Source organism: Geotrypetes seraphini, chromosome 5 (genome assembly GCF_902459505.1).
Source record: "Geotrypetes seraphini chromosome 5, aGeoSer1.1, whole genome shotgun sequence".
Taxonomy (NCBI): Eukaryota; Metazoa; Chordata; class Amphibia; order Gymnophiona; family Dermophiidae; genus Geotrypetes; species Geotrypetes seraphini.
The window spans coordinates 219,773,088-219,791,370 of record NC_047088.1 but is presented as its reverse complement, the minus strand read 5'-3'; the positions used below and the strand labels follow the sequence as shown (position 1 = coordinate 219,791,370).

At 43.0% G+C, this 18,283-nt stretch overlaps 1 protein-coding gene across 4 annotated transcripts in view; it reads left to right on the top strand.

The window, feature by feature from the left end:
• The first annotated feature begins 4,200 nt into the window (after window positions 1–4,200).
• Window positions 4,201–18,283, top strand: part of GALNT13 (polypeptide N-acetylgalactosaminyltransferase 13) — a 391,518-nt gene continuing 377,435 nt past the window's right edge. For all 4 annotated transcript variants that reach the window (XM_033945850.1, XM_033945855.1, XM_033945851.1 and 1 more), the window contains exon 1: window positions 4,201–5,282. In XM_033945850.1, the coding sequence (XP_033801741.1) occupies window positions 4,751–5,282 (532 nt within the window). In that variant the 5' untranslated portion in view covers window positions 4,201–4,750. The remainder of the gene's footprint in view (window positions 5,283–18,283) is intronic.

The following is an 18,283-nucleotide window of genomic DNA, read 5'->3' as shown; positions in this document are numbered from 1 at the left end:
GACAAGCAGGCAGGCCTTCAAGGGGGGGTCAGGCCTTCAAGGGGGGGACAGGCCTACAAGGGGGTGGGACAGGCAGACCTTTAAGGGGGGACAGGCCTACAAGGGGGTGGGACAGGCAGACCTTTAAGGGGGGATAGGCCTTCAAGGGGGGACAAGCAGGCAGGCCTTCAAGGGGGGGTCAGGCCTTCAAGGGGGGGGGACAGGCCTTCGGGGGTGCAGGCCTTCGGGGTGGGTGCAGGCCTTCGGGGTGGGTGCAGGCCTTCGGGGTGGGTGCAGGCATTCGGGGTGGGTGCAGGCCTTCGGGATGGGTGCAGGCCTTCAGGGGGGGACAGACCTTCGGGTGGGGGGTACAATCCTTCGGGGAGGGTGCAGGCCTTCAGGGGTGGGGTTTAGGCGTTCAGAGGGGGACAGACCTTCGGGTGGGAGGTAAAGTCCTTCGGGGGGTGCAGGTCTTCAGGGGTGGGGTGTAGCCCTTCTGAGGGGGGACAGACCTTCGGGGGAGGGGGGTCCTGGTGTAAAAGTACACAGAGGGAGAGAGGGAAGGGGGGGTTCAAAGATACGTGCATATGCCAGACTTTGGGGGTTAGAAATAATGGGTCTAAAAACAGAGGAGTGGGAGAGAGATGGTGCATAATGGGATTTAGGGAGGGAAGGAACAGAAAGGGAGAGAACTTGGAAACAGGGGATGGTGTGGAGGGGGGATAGAGATACTGGATAGGAGGATAGTTGGGAACAGAAAGGGAGAGATGGTGGATCCTGGGGTGGTGGGGAGTTGAGAAAAGGTGAATCTGTGGATGGAGACAAAAAAAAGGAAAGATGCCAGATCTCCGGGAGAGGGAAGGGAAACGGAAGGGGAGAACAGAGATGGCAGACGGATGGTTAGCACGGAGAAAGGAGACCCTGGCAAGCAAGACAACAAGAGCCTGGGACCAACAAGATTTGAATATTGATCAGAGAACAAAAGGTAGAAAAAATAATTTTATTTTCTGTTTTGTGATTACAATATGTTAGATTTGAAAAGTGTACATGAGACAGCTTGAAATGGGAACTTTTCTATTTTTGTGAATGGCAAGGCTGAGTTCAGTTAAAATATATGCTTTATAAGAAAATATAATAATGTGTTTTATAAAGTTTATAAGCATTGCTGGCATACTCGGTGAGGTGTTCCTAGTGTTGGTGGTGGTGGTAGCATGTCAGTGTGTTGAGAGGAAGAGGTAGTCTGGGAAATTCTGCTGAGCAAACTCTGGGCCCATTTCCACCCCCAGTTAGTCCACTCCACTCAACTGGTTCACACACTGAGTGGGTCTTTGGGTGTTATTTCTGGGTAGTTGTTTTAGAATCTCTTCCAGTGGTTTGTCAGTATCTCCTTCTGGTCCAAGGAAGGAAACTTTGTCAACCTTAGCATTGACCTTCAGAATATGTTTGTAACAGCGCTGCTTGTGTGGCATTAGGCTATGTAGTGATCGAAAGAAAAAAACAGACCTTTGCACATTTTTGCACTATATGGTGGGTGTATGAGGAGATTCATTTCCTGCACAGTTAAGTCCATGTGAAGTTACCTTGTGCTGTATTTGACATCTAGCAAGGTCTCTGTTTGGAAGGAAAGATCTAAGCTTAAAAATGAAGTGGCCAGAAGTTATGTTAAAAGTAGATAGCGTAGCTGGTTTTAAGAAAGGTTTGGACAAATTCCTGGAGGAAAAGTCCATTGTCTGTTATTAAGACATGGGGGAAGCGTCTGCTTGCCCTGGATTGGTGCACTCAGCAGCAACAAATACTAGTTTTGGCTGGCTCTTTCCCCGCATTTCTCCTCTCTTCCCCACGATTTAATATCCAGTTCAGGCAGTAAGTAAATGCATCGGCAGGGGGGGTCTGGTAAGTCTTGGGGGCTGGGGATGGAAGGTGAGAATCAGTTCTGTAGGCTATCAGAAATTTGCTTAATTATCTACTCACACAGAAAAGCAGTAAAGTCAATAGGTTCTCTGAGTGGGAACAACCTGTTTGATCTTGCACTCTTGTGATTGACCAATTGTTTATCACTGTTTAATTTATCACATTGATTAATTTGAGCACACCTGAGGTGTCCTATGATGGTGTGCACTGCAGGCAGAGGAGCCTTATTGTGTAAAGCACTGGAGAATTCTCTCCTCTCGCTTACCTCTCACGCTGAGGACACCCTGCTTCAGTATAATCATTTATATGATTTATCTTATAAACATTATTACGTGGTCTTTTCCTCAAGTGCTGAGACATCAGGTTGTTCCCACTTGGAGAACCTATTGACTTTTACTGCTTTTCTGTGTGGCTTTAACATTTTTGCTATTCAGTATACCTAAACTATTATTCAGTAGAAAAAATATGGTTTGTTCAATCAAATCCTGTGTGGACATTGGACTTCTATGAGTGAATGTTCTGCTTGATTGAACAAACTAAATTTTTTCTACTGAATAATAGTCTAGGTACAATGAAAGTAAATAGCAAAAATGTTTGAGTAGATAATTAAGGAAATCTTTTTCATATTGCTTGCTTATGGACTGGGAAAAAAGACTGTTCAAGCAAATGTCTCCAGAACTGCTTTAATGGAAAAATGTGATTTTTTTTTTTAAGTACTTTGTGAAATTTATTGTTGTTGTGAAATTTATTGTTATACTTTGTTTAAACTTAAAAAGCGGTGTCATTAACAGTGAATCTAATCGAAAAATCGATTCAACAGGGTGAATCGAATCGAATGAAATATTTTTCTCTGAATCGGGCAGCACTATTGGCTACCATGAGAATGGGCTACTGGGCATGATGGACCATTGGTGTGACCCAGTTAGGCTATTCTTATGTTATGTTCTCATCTGTAGGGGCCTTTGTTTTCACTTCTTATTTTAATGTATTTTTTTCCTGGGAACTTATCAGTGTTTTTTTATAATGGGAACAAAAATGGAAGAGAATTAATGTGTGTGGAATGGGGGGGTAACTAATTTCTTCAGCTAAATAATTCAATCCACTTCAAACAGACATAGGAGAACTCACGCACCATTCACACACCCTCCAACCAAAAACGTCAAAAGAAAAAAACTGTTCGACAACCTCCTAGCCATTCGAGCTGCAACACTTGACCCCCAACTCTACAACCTATTGACCTCGACCACAAACTACAAAACCTTAAAAAAAGAAATAAAAACCCTTCTATTCAAAAAACACATAAAACCAAACTAACATAATCAGAACTGTCCCAAGCATCACCTGCAACTACTCCATATGTACTTCTGATGTCATGACAATTCCGACATAATTTATGTTATGTTATGTTTGGAATAATGGTTACATAAATGAGGTTCAATAAAAGAAAATTTTCACTGCCTGTTTCTATTCTGACCATTTATTCCATTTCATGGTTATTGCAAAAAAAAAAAAAAAAAAAAAATTTTCCATGGGGGGGGGGGGGGGGGGTGTCAAAAAATGATGGGCCCCGGGTGCCACATACCCTAGGTACGCCACTGCTCTAAGCGTGATTCTATACAGAGCATATGCTAGTTCCTTTCTGGCTCGCTTAAATTGGTCTGAATATCGGCCTCACTAGGACTAGGGGGCATGCAATGAAGCTACCAAATAGTAAATTTAAAACAAACTGGAGAAAGTTCAACAAGTAAGTAAACTCTTAGCAGGGTTTAAAAAAACATTTAATTTCCTAAAAGTCGATAAGCCATTATTAAGATGGACTTGGGAACATCCACTGTTTAGTTCTAGAATAAGCAGCATACTCTTTTAGGATTTTGCCCGGTACTTGTGACCTGGATTGGCCACTGCTGGAAACAGGATTTTGGGCTTTATGGCCTTTGGTATGTCCTAGTATGGCAACATGTTCTTATGGTTTACTGTAGGCAACGCTAAAGCATCTTGTTGTAATTTTGGGATAAGCATGTGTAAACTGTATGCTAAAAATGTGTTTTTATTTTATGCAGAGGGCATGTTTGTGCTAATCAGCGCAGCTACACTACCCCCTCCCCCCCACCAGAGCTGAATGCTCTGAGCTGCTCTGACAGTCATAGAGTTCCTATAAGCATTGGAGCAGCGCATTCAGTAAACTGGCTGGCGCTAAAAACCTCTTGCGTGGTTTCGTAAAAGGAAGGGAGGGGGGTAGTTTGTACTAACTGATGAAAGTATGATTAGAATGTTAGCCCTTAGTCTCTGATTCTATAAAAGGTACCCACTGTTAGGAGCCTAGATCAAGACGCCTAACAATTTATTTTTAATTGGTTCAATTGACACTAATAACTGAATGTACCATTAAAAATTGAATAAAAATCAACTTAAAAAATGAATTACCACCGCTTAGAAGCGTGGATTGACATAGGGCAACTAACCTTGGCTTAACATTCTGCCACCTAATATTATGATGCCTACTGAAGCCTAAGTTGATTTAGGCATCGCTAAATGAAACTCTCGAACCAGTGGCTCCAAACCAGAGCACTTGCTAAGCTGCTCGAGACTCCTTCACCTGTCAAGGCATGGTGCCTCAAGATCGTGTTTTCAAGCCCGAGGGGCAGGGCGAAGGAAACGTGAGAAGACTGCAATTTGGAGACGAGCAAGACCTAAATGTTTTATCAGTGCCTCTTCACCCCACGTAACCGCGTCTGTTTCGAAGCAGACACCAGCCCATCCCATTCCCAGTACCACAAGTCCCGCGCCTTTTTTTTTTTTTTCGGAGACCGCCCGGAGGGAGCACGCGCAATACTATACACCGCAGGACGAGAACCCGAGAATGGTTTTACAGGCCCTGACGTTTTCTTGTTTTGCACGCATGCGCGGAACAGTGCTGCGCTCGCTCCTCATTCTCTCCAACGCGGGAGCTGAATGCAGACGCAAAGACGGAGAGAGGGGAGGGCGACTGTGGTTTGTTGTCAGAGGCGGAGAGTTAAAAAAATACAAACAGGAGCCCGATTTGGTGGGAAATCCGCCCAGTTGGCAACGCTGCTGCATTCTCACGCTGATCTGGCTGCCTTGCCGGATCAGCGCCCGAGTGCAGGTGTACTTGCGGTGCCTCATCTGCTTATCAGCTTTTTGGAGAAGTGGGGGGACAGTGAATCGGAGAGCGGCAGAAAAGTTGGTCGGGCCCGGGCGGCTCACCCCACTCCGACCCTCATGTCAAGACATGAGGAGGTTCGTCTATTGCAAAGCGATTCTGGCCACTTCTTTGGTGTGGGTGCTGGTAGATGTCTTTTTGCTCTTGTATTTTAGCGAATGTAACAAATGCGATGAAAAGAAGGACAGATCGTTGCTGCCTGCTCTGAGGGGTAAGCCTGAATTCTAACCCGCATCAAACGCTGTAATTTGTACGGTGCAAGTTACCTTATGTGTGCTTAGTAGAAAACAGCAACCTGTGCCCTAGGCAAAGCACCGACTTTAATTATTCGCCACTTTTTTACATATTTTGAATGTGTACCTATTAGACTACTTTTATGAAGGTTGTGTCTTAAAACAACGTTAAATGTTCATGTAAATTTGATTTATTAATGACACAGCAAAACAACTATCAACTTTAACGTTTAGCATAGAGATATTTAAACCAAACACTGTGGTGACTAACTCACAAGCCTTTCTGTGTCTTTGAATTATGATGTTTTTATTTTCTAATATTGTAGGGTAGTCAGTTGTCTTGCACTATCAGTGTGTTAAAATAACTATCATCCCGTTTTCGTATCATTCGCGTATAGTTAAGATTGCGAATTAGTGGCTTATTTCACACCCTCTTAAATGTCACATGCTCTTAAAATATTGCTTTTGTATTTCGTTTATTCACCATAAGAATATTTAAAATGCATTTTTTTCCAGAAGGAGCCTACTGGTATATCTAAAGTTGTATTCTACACTGAAAACTTAATTGATGTATAATCCAGTAACACACTACAAATTTAAATATACTGTAATTCAAAATGTACTCAAAACTGTGTTAAACAGTTGACATCTTAATTCAATAACCAATTAAAATATGTCTGTTATAATTTTTTATGTGATAGCTAGTCACTTCCTTCTTAGGATTTGTTTTCTTGCTCACCTTTCCAAATTTGAGTTCAGGGTGTGTCATGTACAGTTATGGTAGGTAGGTCTCTGACCATGATCTCTTACAATTTAAGGGGCCCTTTTACTAAATTGTGCTAAAATATTGGCTTAGTATGTTTTTAAGAGGAACTTTACCACAGGTTAAGCACATATTTTTCCATTAGTGTGCTGAACTTGTAAAAATTAATGCCAAGAGCACTTCCCTGCCAATGGCACACCCCTTCCTGAAAAAAAACAAAAAATATAAATAATGCATGATTAGCACATACAAATAGTTAAATTAGTGCAAAATGCTTTAATGCATTTTGAGGTAAGCCTATTGTGGTAGCTAACCATGTGTTAGGGTCTTTAGCAGAAGTAATAGAGTTAAGTTTTTGCCTGAGGTCACAAGGAACAGCAGTGAGAGAACTTTTACTTTAAAGCTTTTTTTTATATACTAACAGCAGTATTCATTTTGTATCATAGGAAAAATCCAAATACTGTATCAATTTAGCATTTGAAGTGAAAATCATATTTGCATGTTTAGATTGATATGGTATAAATAATTCAACCTCATCACGTGTATACTGTATATATGTATGTATGTATGTATATTTATATAAAGCTATACAAAGCAGCCCTTTTACTAAGCTCCAGTAAAGTTGTGCAGTTATTGTAAAGGAAGTGCAAAACTTGTGCGCTAACATTCCCATAATGTTTCCATGTAGTTATTGCACAGAAAAATGCCTTACTAGCTGGTAAGTGTACTTACAGATAATATACAAAAATTAAACCATTTATTTGTTCCTTTTAATTATATCAATTCTATATTTAACTTGAATTCATGAGGATTATAAATAGAACACACAATTTCATAAATATCAGTTGTAAATATTAATTATAAATATCAATTCATTGGTGACTACCTTAATTACTATATATATCATTCATCACATACATACTTTATTCATTCATCCATGTACCACACTCTCACAACTTACATGGCTACTACACTTTGAATTTGAATATTTGAAATAAAGAAGTTTGGGCTGTAGCATTTACTGCTTGTAACTTTGGACAATCATGATAGTGGGACTGAGTTATATATGCGGATAGTACAAGTTACCCAGAAGAACGAGGGGGTACAGGTGTTGAAGATTATCAATGCCTGATTAGGAGTAAAGCTCCCCCGGTGGACTCATTACGACCATTGCAATTGTATTTTGAACTGGAAGCTATTATGAATTTTTATTATGAACGTGTAATAGGTTTTCAGCCCTACTAGTTATAGATATTATATAGTGTGGTATATGGATGAATGAATAAAGTATGTATGTGATGAATGGTATATATGGTAATTAAGATAGTAGATTCACCAATGAATTGATATTTATATTAATATTTACAACTGATATTTATGAAATTGTGTGTTCTATTTATAATCCTTATGAATTCAAGTTAAATATAGAATTGATATACTGAAAAGGAACAAATAGCTGGTTTAATTTTTGTATCATTAAACAGCGTAGCTATTGTATTTAGTTGAATACCCCAAAGCATATATTCTTAGGTTATTACAGATAATATACAGTATATATGCTTACTGCAGTGTTTTCCAGACCCGTCTTGACTCCTCAGCCAGTCCGGTTTTCAGGATAGCCACAATTTAATATTCAGGAGAGGGATTTGCATGCAGTCCTGTGAGTTAAGAAAAGAACCTGGAGAAGAGACAGCTCGGGGAAATATGATAGAGGTCAATAACATACTGGGTGGAGTGTAACAGATAGATGTGAATTGCTTGTTTACTCTTAACAAAAATACTAGGGCTAGGGGCATGCGTTGAAGCTACTAAGTAGTAGATTTAAAACAAACCACAGCATGTGATGAAAGCAGTTAGCTTAGCAGGTTTAAAAAAGGTTTGGATAATTTCCTAAAGCAAAAGTCCTTAAGCCATTATTAAGATGGACTTGGGGTAATCCACTGGATAAGCAATGTAAAATCTGTTTTACTCCTTGGGATTTTGCCAGGTACTTGTGACCTGGTTTGGCCACTGTTGGAAACAGGGTACTGGGCTTGATGGACCTTTGGTCTGTCCCAGTATGGCAAATCTTTTGTTCTTATGAATATTCATTGTGGCTGTCTTTAAAACCTGACTGGCTGGGAATCCCTTAGGACAGGTTTGAGAACAACTGGCTTAACTGCATCCTTGCTATTTGTACAAGTGACAGACAACATGTGATGAAGTACTATGTGCTCACTGCAGTGTGCAATCCTTGCCCATTGCATGGCCCATAATGGTTATCATAGTTTTGGGCTAGCAGTCACCACATGCTATTCACACGCTCACTGCTTAGCACATTTTAGTAAAAGGGGTCCAAAGTTATGCACACTATGAGTTATTTGAAATAAAATCTTTAGTACAAGTGCAGTAGTTGGAGAACTTGTGCTTTGTAAAGGTGATTGCTCATATTTAAAGTTCAACCTCAAGCAATAATAACTGTGTTTGGGGTGTATGTCGCATACCCTCCCTCCTGGTTCAACACATTGGCTGATGCTTAAATTAATTGTTTGTAGCATCATAACTTCAGGAGAGTACTTTATTAATTGGGAATTTCCATTCATTATTCAGTTGGTAGTGTGACTGTTGCAATGATGATTTGACAATGCAAAGAAGCAACTTTTATTTTGGCTGTCAAAATATTGCTTTTTTTAAAGAGCCATGGCCTGTGCTCAGTTTTTTGTGAGTATACAGTGACTAAAACATTTGGATGCTTTAGTGGAAGTCTGGGGTTATGGCCAAGTTTAGAAAATAAAGACGTATTCATTTCTGTTTCCATGGAAACAGGTTTATCTGTCAAACTACTGCATTTGCTCTCTTGTGTGAAGCCATCAATAATTTGGATTATTCTTTTTGGAATATGTTTGCATGTATATATGTTTCAAGCCATAGACCAACATAATAGGTAATACAATAACCAGTAAATATTTTATAGAAATATTCCTAATGATTTTAAACTGTATCACTGAATGTTGATTTGAACTGGTGAAAATGTAGTAAGTTGGGAGGCTGATCCAAGATGGCGGCGCAATAGTGTTGTCGTCTCTTACCTTTCTCCACAGAGCCGGCAATTCTGATTTTTTCCTCAACAAAATGCCTCACACTAAGCGGAAAGGAGCTCTGAAACTGGTTCCCTCCCAGTCTATGAGCTCAACGCCAGTTCAGCAGACCTTGGAGCGGTATTTGACCCAATTCTCTAACCTTTCACCGAGAAAAGAGGGCCCTGCAATAGGCTTGGACGATGAAGCATCCAGTCCTCTGGGGCATGAAGTATCCCTGTCCCCTTCGGATTTCAGTGCACTGCCGTGTCCGGCGATCACATGGGTTGTACCGGTGGTGAGCCCAGAGGCAGAAGTCGCAGGACTGGGCTCAAGCACATCCGAGGAAATGATCGCTGAAGAAACAATCTCTGGAGCAGCAGCAAGTTTTTCGCAGCTTTCAACTCCCCCAGTGGTGACCCTAGAAAGCATTTGGCAGGTTTTGAAAAGGCTGGATGGTATGTTGGCTAAATCAACTCAAGAGTTACTTAAACTGTCTGTAAAAGTAGACAATCTTTCTAAAAACTTTGAGAAATCCAAACAAGAGTCCACAGAGCAAATGCTGCAGGTTAAAACTGATATAAAAGATTTTAAAGACACAACAACAACAACTCTGATTAAGGATAAGATTATGGTTCATCGAAAGATAGAACAATCTGAAAATTATAACAGAAGATTAAATATTAAAGTACTGAATTTTCCCAAATCACCATCCTTAAACCCTTATGATTTCTTCAAAAAATACTTAATGGATGTACTTAAGTTTCCCCAGCAAGCTATTCCACCATTAAATAAAATATATTACATTCCAACTTTTTCTTCTAAGGCGGGTGAAGAAGGAAATTTGGTGCAGGAAAGAATTGAAAAAGGTGAATTATCAGCTATCTTGGAAGATTCTCTTTCTGAAGTAAAGGAAAGGGCAACATTATTAGTATCTTTTGTATTTGAGCAGGACTTGAACTCTGTGATGAAGCTCTACTTTTGAAATTCACATGTGACATTTTCTGGGGAAAGAATTTGGATTTATCCAGATATTTCAAAAAACTACACAAGATCGTAGAAAAGAATTTCTTATTATGCGAGATGAAGTTAAAAAATTGGGGGCCTCCTTTTTATTGGCATACCCATGTAAATGTTTGATTTGATACTTGGGGGTTTACACCTTTTTTGTACCTTCACAATTATGTGCCTTTCTAGACCTTAAAAAGATTTCTAGTGATTTACAGGCTTAACTAGATATATGAAAATATGGGTTAGTTAATCGTATACTGCTTTCTTAATTTTAATTTTTCTTTATAAAATCCCCTCCATTTGGTTAATTGGATCTCCACCGTTTAATGGTGGTCTAAGAAAGAAACCTTCGTTTACAAGCATAATTAGTTCCAGAAGCATGCTCGTAAGCCAAAGCACTCGTATATCAAAGCAAAGTTCCCCATAGGCCATAATGCAAATTCCACAACCAAAGTTTGCAATGGTGACCCAGGGGTGAGTACCTGCCTGGGGGTGCTGCAGCGCTTTCAGCGTGGTGGCTTCCTTCCCTTGGGGTCCCCGTGCGGCTGCCCTCCCGCTTTGGCCGATGCCTCTGCCATCCACCAGCACCTCCCGCTTCTTATTAAAGCCAGCCGCCATCCTGCAGAAGCATGCGCAGGACCTCTCAACCCCCGAGTCAAGCTGGCGCCGCCCCGACAACACGCTCACCAGGACGTCCTTTGTGCTTGTACGTGGTGAGCATGTTGTCGGGGCGGCGCCAGCTTGACTCGGGAGTTGAGAGGTCCTGCGCATGCTTCTGCAGGATGGCGGCTGGCTTGAATAAGAAGCGGGAGGCGCTGGTGGACGGCAGAGGCATCGCCTGAAACGGGAGGGCAGCTTCATGGGGACCCTGAGGGAAGGAAGCCACCACGCTGAAAGCGCTGGAGCACCCACAGGAAGGTACCCACCTCTTGGCCACCATTGCTGAGTGCTCGTTTATCGGGGTGGTGCTTGGTTTGCGAGGCAAAAGTTTGCTGAGTGTTTTGCTTGTCTTGCAGAACACTCGCAAACTGCATTACTCGCAAACTGAGGTTCCACTGTATTCTGTAATGTTTCAAATTATAACTTTTTCTTATGTACAATGCACTTTTTCTGCTTTTTCTGTAACAAGTATTTTACTTGTATATTATTGCAAATCTGATTAAAAAAAAAGAAAATGTAAGTTATTGGTCTCTGCCATATAATTTGTGAGAGTGGTGTCTAAGTCTCGGGGCTAGACTGGGTTGCATGACTAGTGTTCATGCACCTTATTAAGTTTCAGGATTGAAAAACCTGGGCATGAGAGAATTTTTGAATTTCCATTGCTACGTTCATTGTTTTCATATTGTTAGCTGTAGGACAGTGTACAGGAGACTATAGTACTCACTCACTGCTGTTTCTAACAGGCACCTAGAAAATTAACAAAGATTAGGAGTACTATCCTCAGAGAAACATTGCTGTAAACCAGTGGTCTCAAACTCGCCCAGACACTATTTTGAGGCCCTCAGAATTTTTATCATAATCACAAAAGTAAAATAAAACTGTTTCTTCATCATATGTCTCTTTAGCTATAAATGGCATTATTATTATTAAGACTTAGCCAAAAGGAAAGATTTATAAACTATAAAGAGTTTTACCTCATGCAAAATTGTCATTTCTTTAATAAGACATTAACTATTTTTTTTGAGGCCCTCCAAGTACCTACAAATCCCAAATGTGGCCGTGCAAAGGGTTTGAGTTGGAGACCACTGCTGTAAACTACTGAAAGTGGTACAAGAAGATGCTTTGCTTCATTGAGAAAGCAAGATCACGGTATTGTGCTTGCCCACATGTTTAAGAAAATAGCACTTTTAAAGCCTTCAAAATGCAACATTTAACACACAAATGGAAAAAAAATTTCAAATTACAGTGGTACCTTGGATTACGAGCATAATCCGTTCCAGGAGCATGCTCGTAATCCAAAATGCTCGTTTATCAAAGCGAGTTTCCCCATAGGAAATAATGGAAACTCGCTTTGATAGGTTCCCCCCCCCGAGGCCAGCAGCGCTGCTCCCCCCCCACGAGAACCGGCATTGCTCCCCCCGAAGGCCCCCCCCGTGAACCGGCACCCCCCCCGCCGCCATCGGGCACCCCCCCCTGCCGCGACCTGAGGTCCCCCCAACCCACCCAAACCCTCTTCTTACTTTGCTGTAGCCTCTGCAGCGGCACCGGCACCAGCATGTCCTGTGCGTGGTGCCGGTGCCTGAAGATCTGCTTCGAGTGGGGATGGGCGGACCCGCTATGCCTAAGGCCTGATTGGTCCAGGCTTCTAGAGCCTGGGCCAATCAGGCCTTAGGCTTCGGCGGGATGGGCCAGGAAGGGGCGGGCCCGCCTCATTTCGACGAGGCTTGCCTACCGGCTGGACGTGCAAGACCCATCTCGCCGTAAGAACAGGTTTGGTGGAGTGGAGGTTTGGGGGTTGTTAGCGCCGGGGGGGTGGGGTGCGTCTTCGGGCAGGAGGGATTGGGCACCCTCCTGCCAGCGATCGATATTGTCGGGGGGGGGAGATCGGTAATGTCGGGGGGGGGGCGGTCGGTAGTGTCGGGGGGGGGTGCGTCTTCGGGCAGGAGGGTTTGGGCACCCTCCTGCCAGCGATCGGTCAGGGGGCCACGGCCCGCTATACTTATAGCGGCAGAGAGATCCCTTGCCGCGATAAGTGTAGCGGGCCTTGTCTAATCTAACCCGATTCTCTAACCTGCGCCTGTAACATGGACGCCGGTTTATAGAATCGGAGTTTAGTTTAGGCCGATTCTGAATAGGACGCCTCTCCCGGGCGTCCTATACAGAATCAGGGCCTAGGTGTCTTGCGGGCCTCACCTTCAATATAGGCGGCCTGCCTGGGGAGCATTTTTTTAAAAAAAACGTGCATCCCGATTGGCTGATTAGACAGCTGTAGGACGCACTTTTGGAGAATCAGGGCCTTAGAGTACAGGTATTATTCATTGTCTCAGAGGAGTAGGGAGAACCTTATAGCCATTTCTTCCGATAAATTATTTATATTACATCCTTTTTCAAGTACATTGAAATTGGCATACAGCAGGATTTGTTTTTCAGGAGGTGTTTTCCTATCATATTTTCAGCAATAAAAACTTTTATTTTAAAATTTAATTTATTTGCTGGAACACTTTTCACTGTGCAAGAGCAATTAAAGCTACTACTACTACTACTACTACTACTACTAGTTCTAAAGTGCTACCAGACATATGCAGTGCTGTACAGAATCACAAAGGAGACAGTCTCTGCTAAAAAAGAGCTTATATTCTGAACAGACAAGATGATGCCAGAGTGGGGGATGGTTAATCTGCTGGCTAGGGTAGTGAAGAGTAGAGTTACAGATTGAAGGCTATATCAAAAAGGTAGGTTTTCAGTCTGTTTTTAAACAAGGGAAGGGGCATGACAGACAAACTCAGGTGGGGTGGGCAGAAGGGCATTAACCTCAAGGGTTACATGTGGAATCTGATCTCTAAAAAAGTCATCTGAATTCAGTCTCAAACTAAGAGGCTGAAACCAGTCAGTGGTCTCTCCTCAAGGAGTGCTTTTCAGTTAGGGTGAGAGGATTCACACTCCCATGAAATATAGTGCTCTTGGCCTGACTTAATAGTATTCCAGGCCCCTCTCCCACTTACTATTCCCCAAAGTCTCAAAAAGGTCCTTAATGGATCCAAAGAAGCATTTTAGTCAAAAGCTGTCTCCTCAACCAAATATATGCAAATTATATATGCAGTTCACAGGTTGCTGTGAAAACTATCTTTAATGCTGAGCCTCTACAACCTCTCTCTTAGAACCAGGCTTACTGAGGGTTAGGCACTAGGCCAGAATTCCTCCCCTCAAAGGTCACCTGTGGAGTCTGATATCTAAGAAAGTCTTCAGAAAGAGGGGAAAGAAGCTAGACCTTGGGAAGAGAGAGCGTGAGAGACCTGGAATATCTCAAACTCCTTACAGCTCCTTGGGGCTCTTTGTAAATCTTAGGTCAAATTTTTAGGATAAATTTGCTCTTTGCTTTTAAAAAGGTTGCTGACCCCCTTTACTAGACTGTTCCTGTCATTTGATCGTAACAGGTTGAGAACTCCCTTCTCCAGGAAAACTATCTCTACATGGCTAGCAGACTGCATTTCCTTCAGCTAAGCCCGGTCTGGGTTGACTCTAGAAGGTCATATTACCGCACATAAGGTGTGAGCAGTGGTGAATTCAGTAGCCCATCTGTGTTCCATTCCTATTGAGAACATCTGTAAAGCAGCCACTTGGTCTCAATGTACACATTTATGTCCCATTATTGTTTGGAAAATCTTTCCAGAAGGGACAGCCATTTCAGCCAAGGAGTTCTATAAAATTTATTCTCTATTTAAAAGGCAACTTCTGCTTGCTTGACCTTGGATAAAGCACAGTTATCCAGGGACAGCAGGCAGATATTCTTACAACCCGCTCTCTTCCCCTAGTTGGCCTCTTAGTTTGTTGCTGAACTGGCTGTCCCATGAGCTATTGGCGGGTGGGAAGGCACTCATGTATGTGCAGTATGGGCAATCTTCATCCTTTTGTTTTTGAACTGATATTTCATTTTTGTACTGTCTGTACCTGGGCTCCTTGGGAGTTGTCACACATCTGTACAAATATCTGCCTGCTATCCTTGGATAACACCAGTTACATGTAAGTAACTGTGCTTTATATGCCAAATTAAGTTTGTGTCCCCTCTGACCCTATGCAAGTGTCTCTCAAACCTTTTCGAGCTGAGGCACACTAAAGGTAGTGACCACGGCTCGAGGCACTCAGAAGTGCGCGGACATCACCGTGATGACATCACATGCATTCGTGACATCATCATGCTGACATCCACGAGACCCTCCAGATAGGCTCTGAAATGCCAGTAGGGTGTGCCAGCAGGGAAGTGTAACAAATATCAACTGAGTACCCCCAACCACAGACCTCCCAAACTCTACCCTAGACCCACCTAAGCTCTTCCTCAGATTCCACCCCCTATATTAATTGTAATGTAATTTTTTTCCATTCATTTTTCATATACACATAATATACACAGCAGATATAAATTCTCAAAACTATATATAAAATCATTTTCTCTACCTTTGTCGTCTGGTGACATTATTTTTCTGTGCTTTTAGACTGTTTACAGGGCCTTCTTATCCATTGACTGTTTTTCTCTCCATCTTCACTTTCTGCCTTGCATTCACCTTTAGAACAAAACACAAAAAAACCCCTCTCATCAATACTGGGCAAGTTTCTCAAATAGTATCTTCATATAACATTTAAAGGCTTTTAAATATTTAAATGTGCTTTTTAGCAGGGCGCCACAGCAGCGGTACAATGTCGCTGGAAAGGTGGTTGAATTTTAATCATAACACATTGGATGGAGCAAGGATACTTGCTTCTACTGGAGTGGCAAATGTTATGGCTCTACAAAAAATTGTTTAACAGTAGACCACTTATCTGAAAAGGTCAGTTCACGGCTCCAACACAGTCTGTGTTTCGCTACGCTACATCAGGAAGCCGGAAGGATGAGCTTTTTATATTGATTTTATTTGCAGTGTGCAGTGCCTGAGTCCTTTGGTCTACACACTTAATGTTGAAAAAAGACGCCCTGGGCGTGCCAGGAAGAACTTGATATTGAAGATGGAGATTCCACACCCAAAATCTTAGGCATCTGTGACAGGCTGGATGAATTGGGATATGAGTATAAGCCTTCTTGAGATCTAGAGAGCATAACCAATCCCCTTGATCCATCAGGGGGTACATTGTTGGAAGAGAGAGCATCCAAAACTTTTCTTAGACAAGAAATTTGTTGAGGGCTCTGAGGTCCAGAATAGGTCGCAAATCCCGCGTCTTCTTTGGGACTAGAAAATAATGGGAATAAAAACCCATGTCCCGTTGGTTCAAGGGAACCTCCTCGACAGCTCAAAGGCGATGAAGAGCCTGAGCCTCCTGAAGAAGAAGTGGAAATTGCAACATGCTGGAAGGAAACTCTCGTGGAGGGATATCTGGTGACACTTGAAGGAATTGAAGTGAGTAACCCTCCCGAATGATGGTGAGAACCCAGAAGTCTGATGTAATCTGCTCCCACTGTTGGTAAAAGTGATGGAGCCGACCTCCTATGGGTAGGAGAGAAGTCTGATGGATGCAAGTGGACGTTATGCTCAGACTTAGATTGTCAAAAAGACTGTGCCAGCTTAGCTGCAGCAGGAGTCTGAGGTTTTTGTTGCTGCTGTTGTCTTCTAGGTGGAGGCCTGGAAAAAGCCAGAGTAGACTTTTGAGAGTAACGATGTGGAGGCAGCTTATAAGGCTTAGCAGCTGGAGTTTTAGCCTTAGGCCGAACCAAAGAGGCAAATGACTGCTCATGTTCAGACATACGCTTGGTAGCAGCCTCAATGGAATCGTCAAAAAGCTCATTACCTTGGCAAGGTAAATTAGCTAGACGGTCTTGTAAATTTGGATTCATGTCCACAATGCGTAGCCAAGCCAAACAGCGCATTGCCACAGCAAAGGCAGTGACCCTAGAGGACATCTCAAAGGCATCATAAGTGGCTTGGAGCATGAAAATATGTATTTATGAAAGGGTCTGTTGAAGTTGTTGAAACGCAGGCAGACGATGCACAGCCAAGTCAGGAAAAAAGTAGGGCATGGTTTTAATGCAGTACTTTAAGTAAGAAGTAAAGATGAAGTTGTAATTCAGGATTCTATTCGCCATCATGAAATTTTGATAAAAACGGCATCCTAATTTATCCATGGTGCGTCCCTCCCTGCCCGAAGGTACTGCAGTATAGACCTTGGTGGGATTAGATTTTTTAAGAGATGATTCCACCACCAAAGTTTGGTGAGACAATTGTGGCTTCTCCAACTCCTTGCAAGGAACCGTACGGTAACGAGATTCCATTTTAGAGGGAATATCTGGAATTGAATAGGGAGTCTCGAGATTCCTGAGAAAAGTTTGTTTCAACACAGGATTCATGGGAAGTCTCAAGGTTTCCTTTGGCGGATAAGGCAGCTCCATTTCGGCCAAATATTCAGGAGTATACTTAGACTCAGACTGAAGATCAAGCTGAAGAGGCTTATTCATATCAAAGATGAATCTTGAAAAAGATGTTGATTTTGATGCCAAAGACTCCTCAGGAGACGAAGAGGAGCGAGACCTAGGTGCCGCTGAGTAGGATGGAGAAGCATCTCTGGTGTATTGAGAAGGCATGTCTGTATCCAACGTAAGAGTCGCAGAAGAAGCTCTGCTGTGTGATATAGGTGGAGACAGGGAGTGCTTACGTTTCAGAAGCCTCGATGAAGAAGTCCCAGGGGTACGAGGGATTGAGAGTAGAGAATAACACACGGTGGTTGTTACCCGCGGCTAGCTGCGAGTAGCCGCGGGTAACCCGCCGAAATGGGTAAGAAAAATTGTGGCCTTTGCGGGGACGGGGACAAGGCCATTCACCGCCCCGTGGAGCGGTGAATGGACTTGTCTCTGCAGTGAGGCAATCAAGGATCGCGCGGTCCCTTCCCGCCCGATCGCAGCGTTCCGCCATCTCCCTCCCTCCACCTCACCTTAGATATAGAGCACTGTTCTTCAACCACCGGTCCACAGGAAATTTCTGCCAGTCCGCAGATTAAGGGACAGGCGCAAAAAAAAAAAAAAAAAGCCTCCCTCCTTTTCCCCTGCTCTTACCGCTCTGCTGCAGTTGCTAAAGCCGATAGGAAGTCTTTCCGACGTCAATTCTGACATCGGAGAGGACGTTCTGGGCCAGCCAATCGCTGCTTGGCTGGCCCAGAACATCCTCTCCGACTTCAGAATTGACGTCGGAAAGACTTCCTGTCGGCTTTAGCAGCTGCAGCATAGCGGTAAGAGCAGGGGAAAGGAAGGAGGGAGGCTTTTTGTTTTTTTTTTTTGAGCGGCAGAGAGGCAGCAGGCTGGCTATGGCTAGGGAGGGAGGGAGAGAGGTAGACAGGCAGGCAGGCAGGCTTCGGGGGTGGGGGTGGGACAAAGTGTGGAAGGCAGTGAGAGGGACATAGGAAGGAGGCACTAGGGGCACCAAAGACATGGGAAGGATGCATTGGGGGCACTAAAGACAAGAAGGGGCACTAAGGATATGGGAAGGAGGCACTGGGGGCACTAAAGACATGG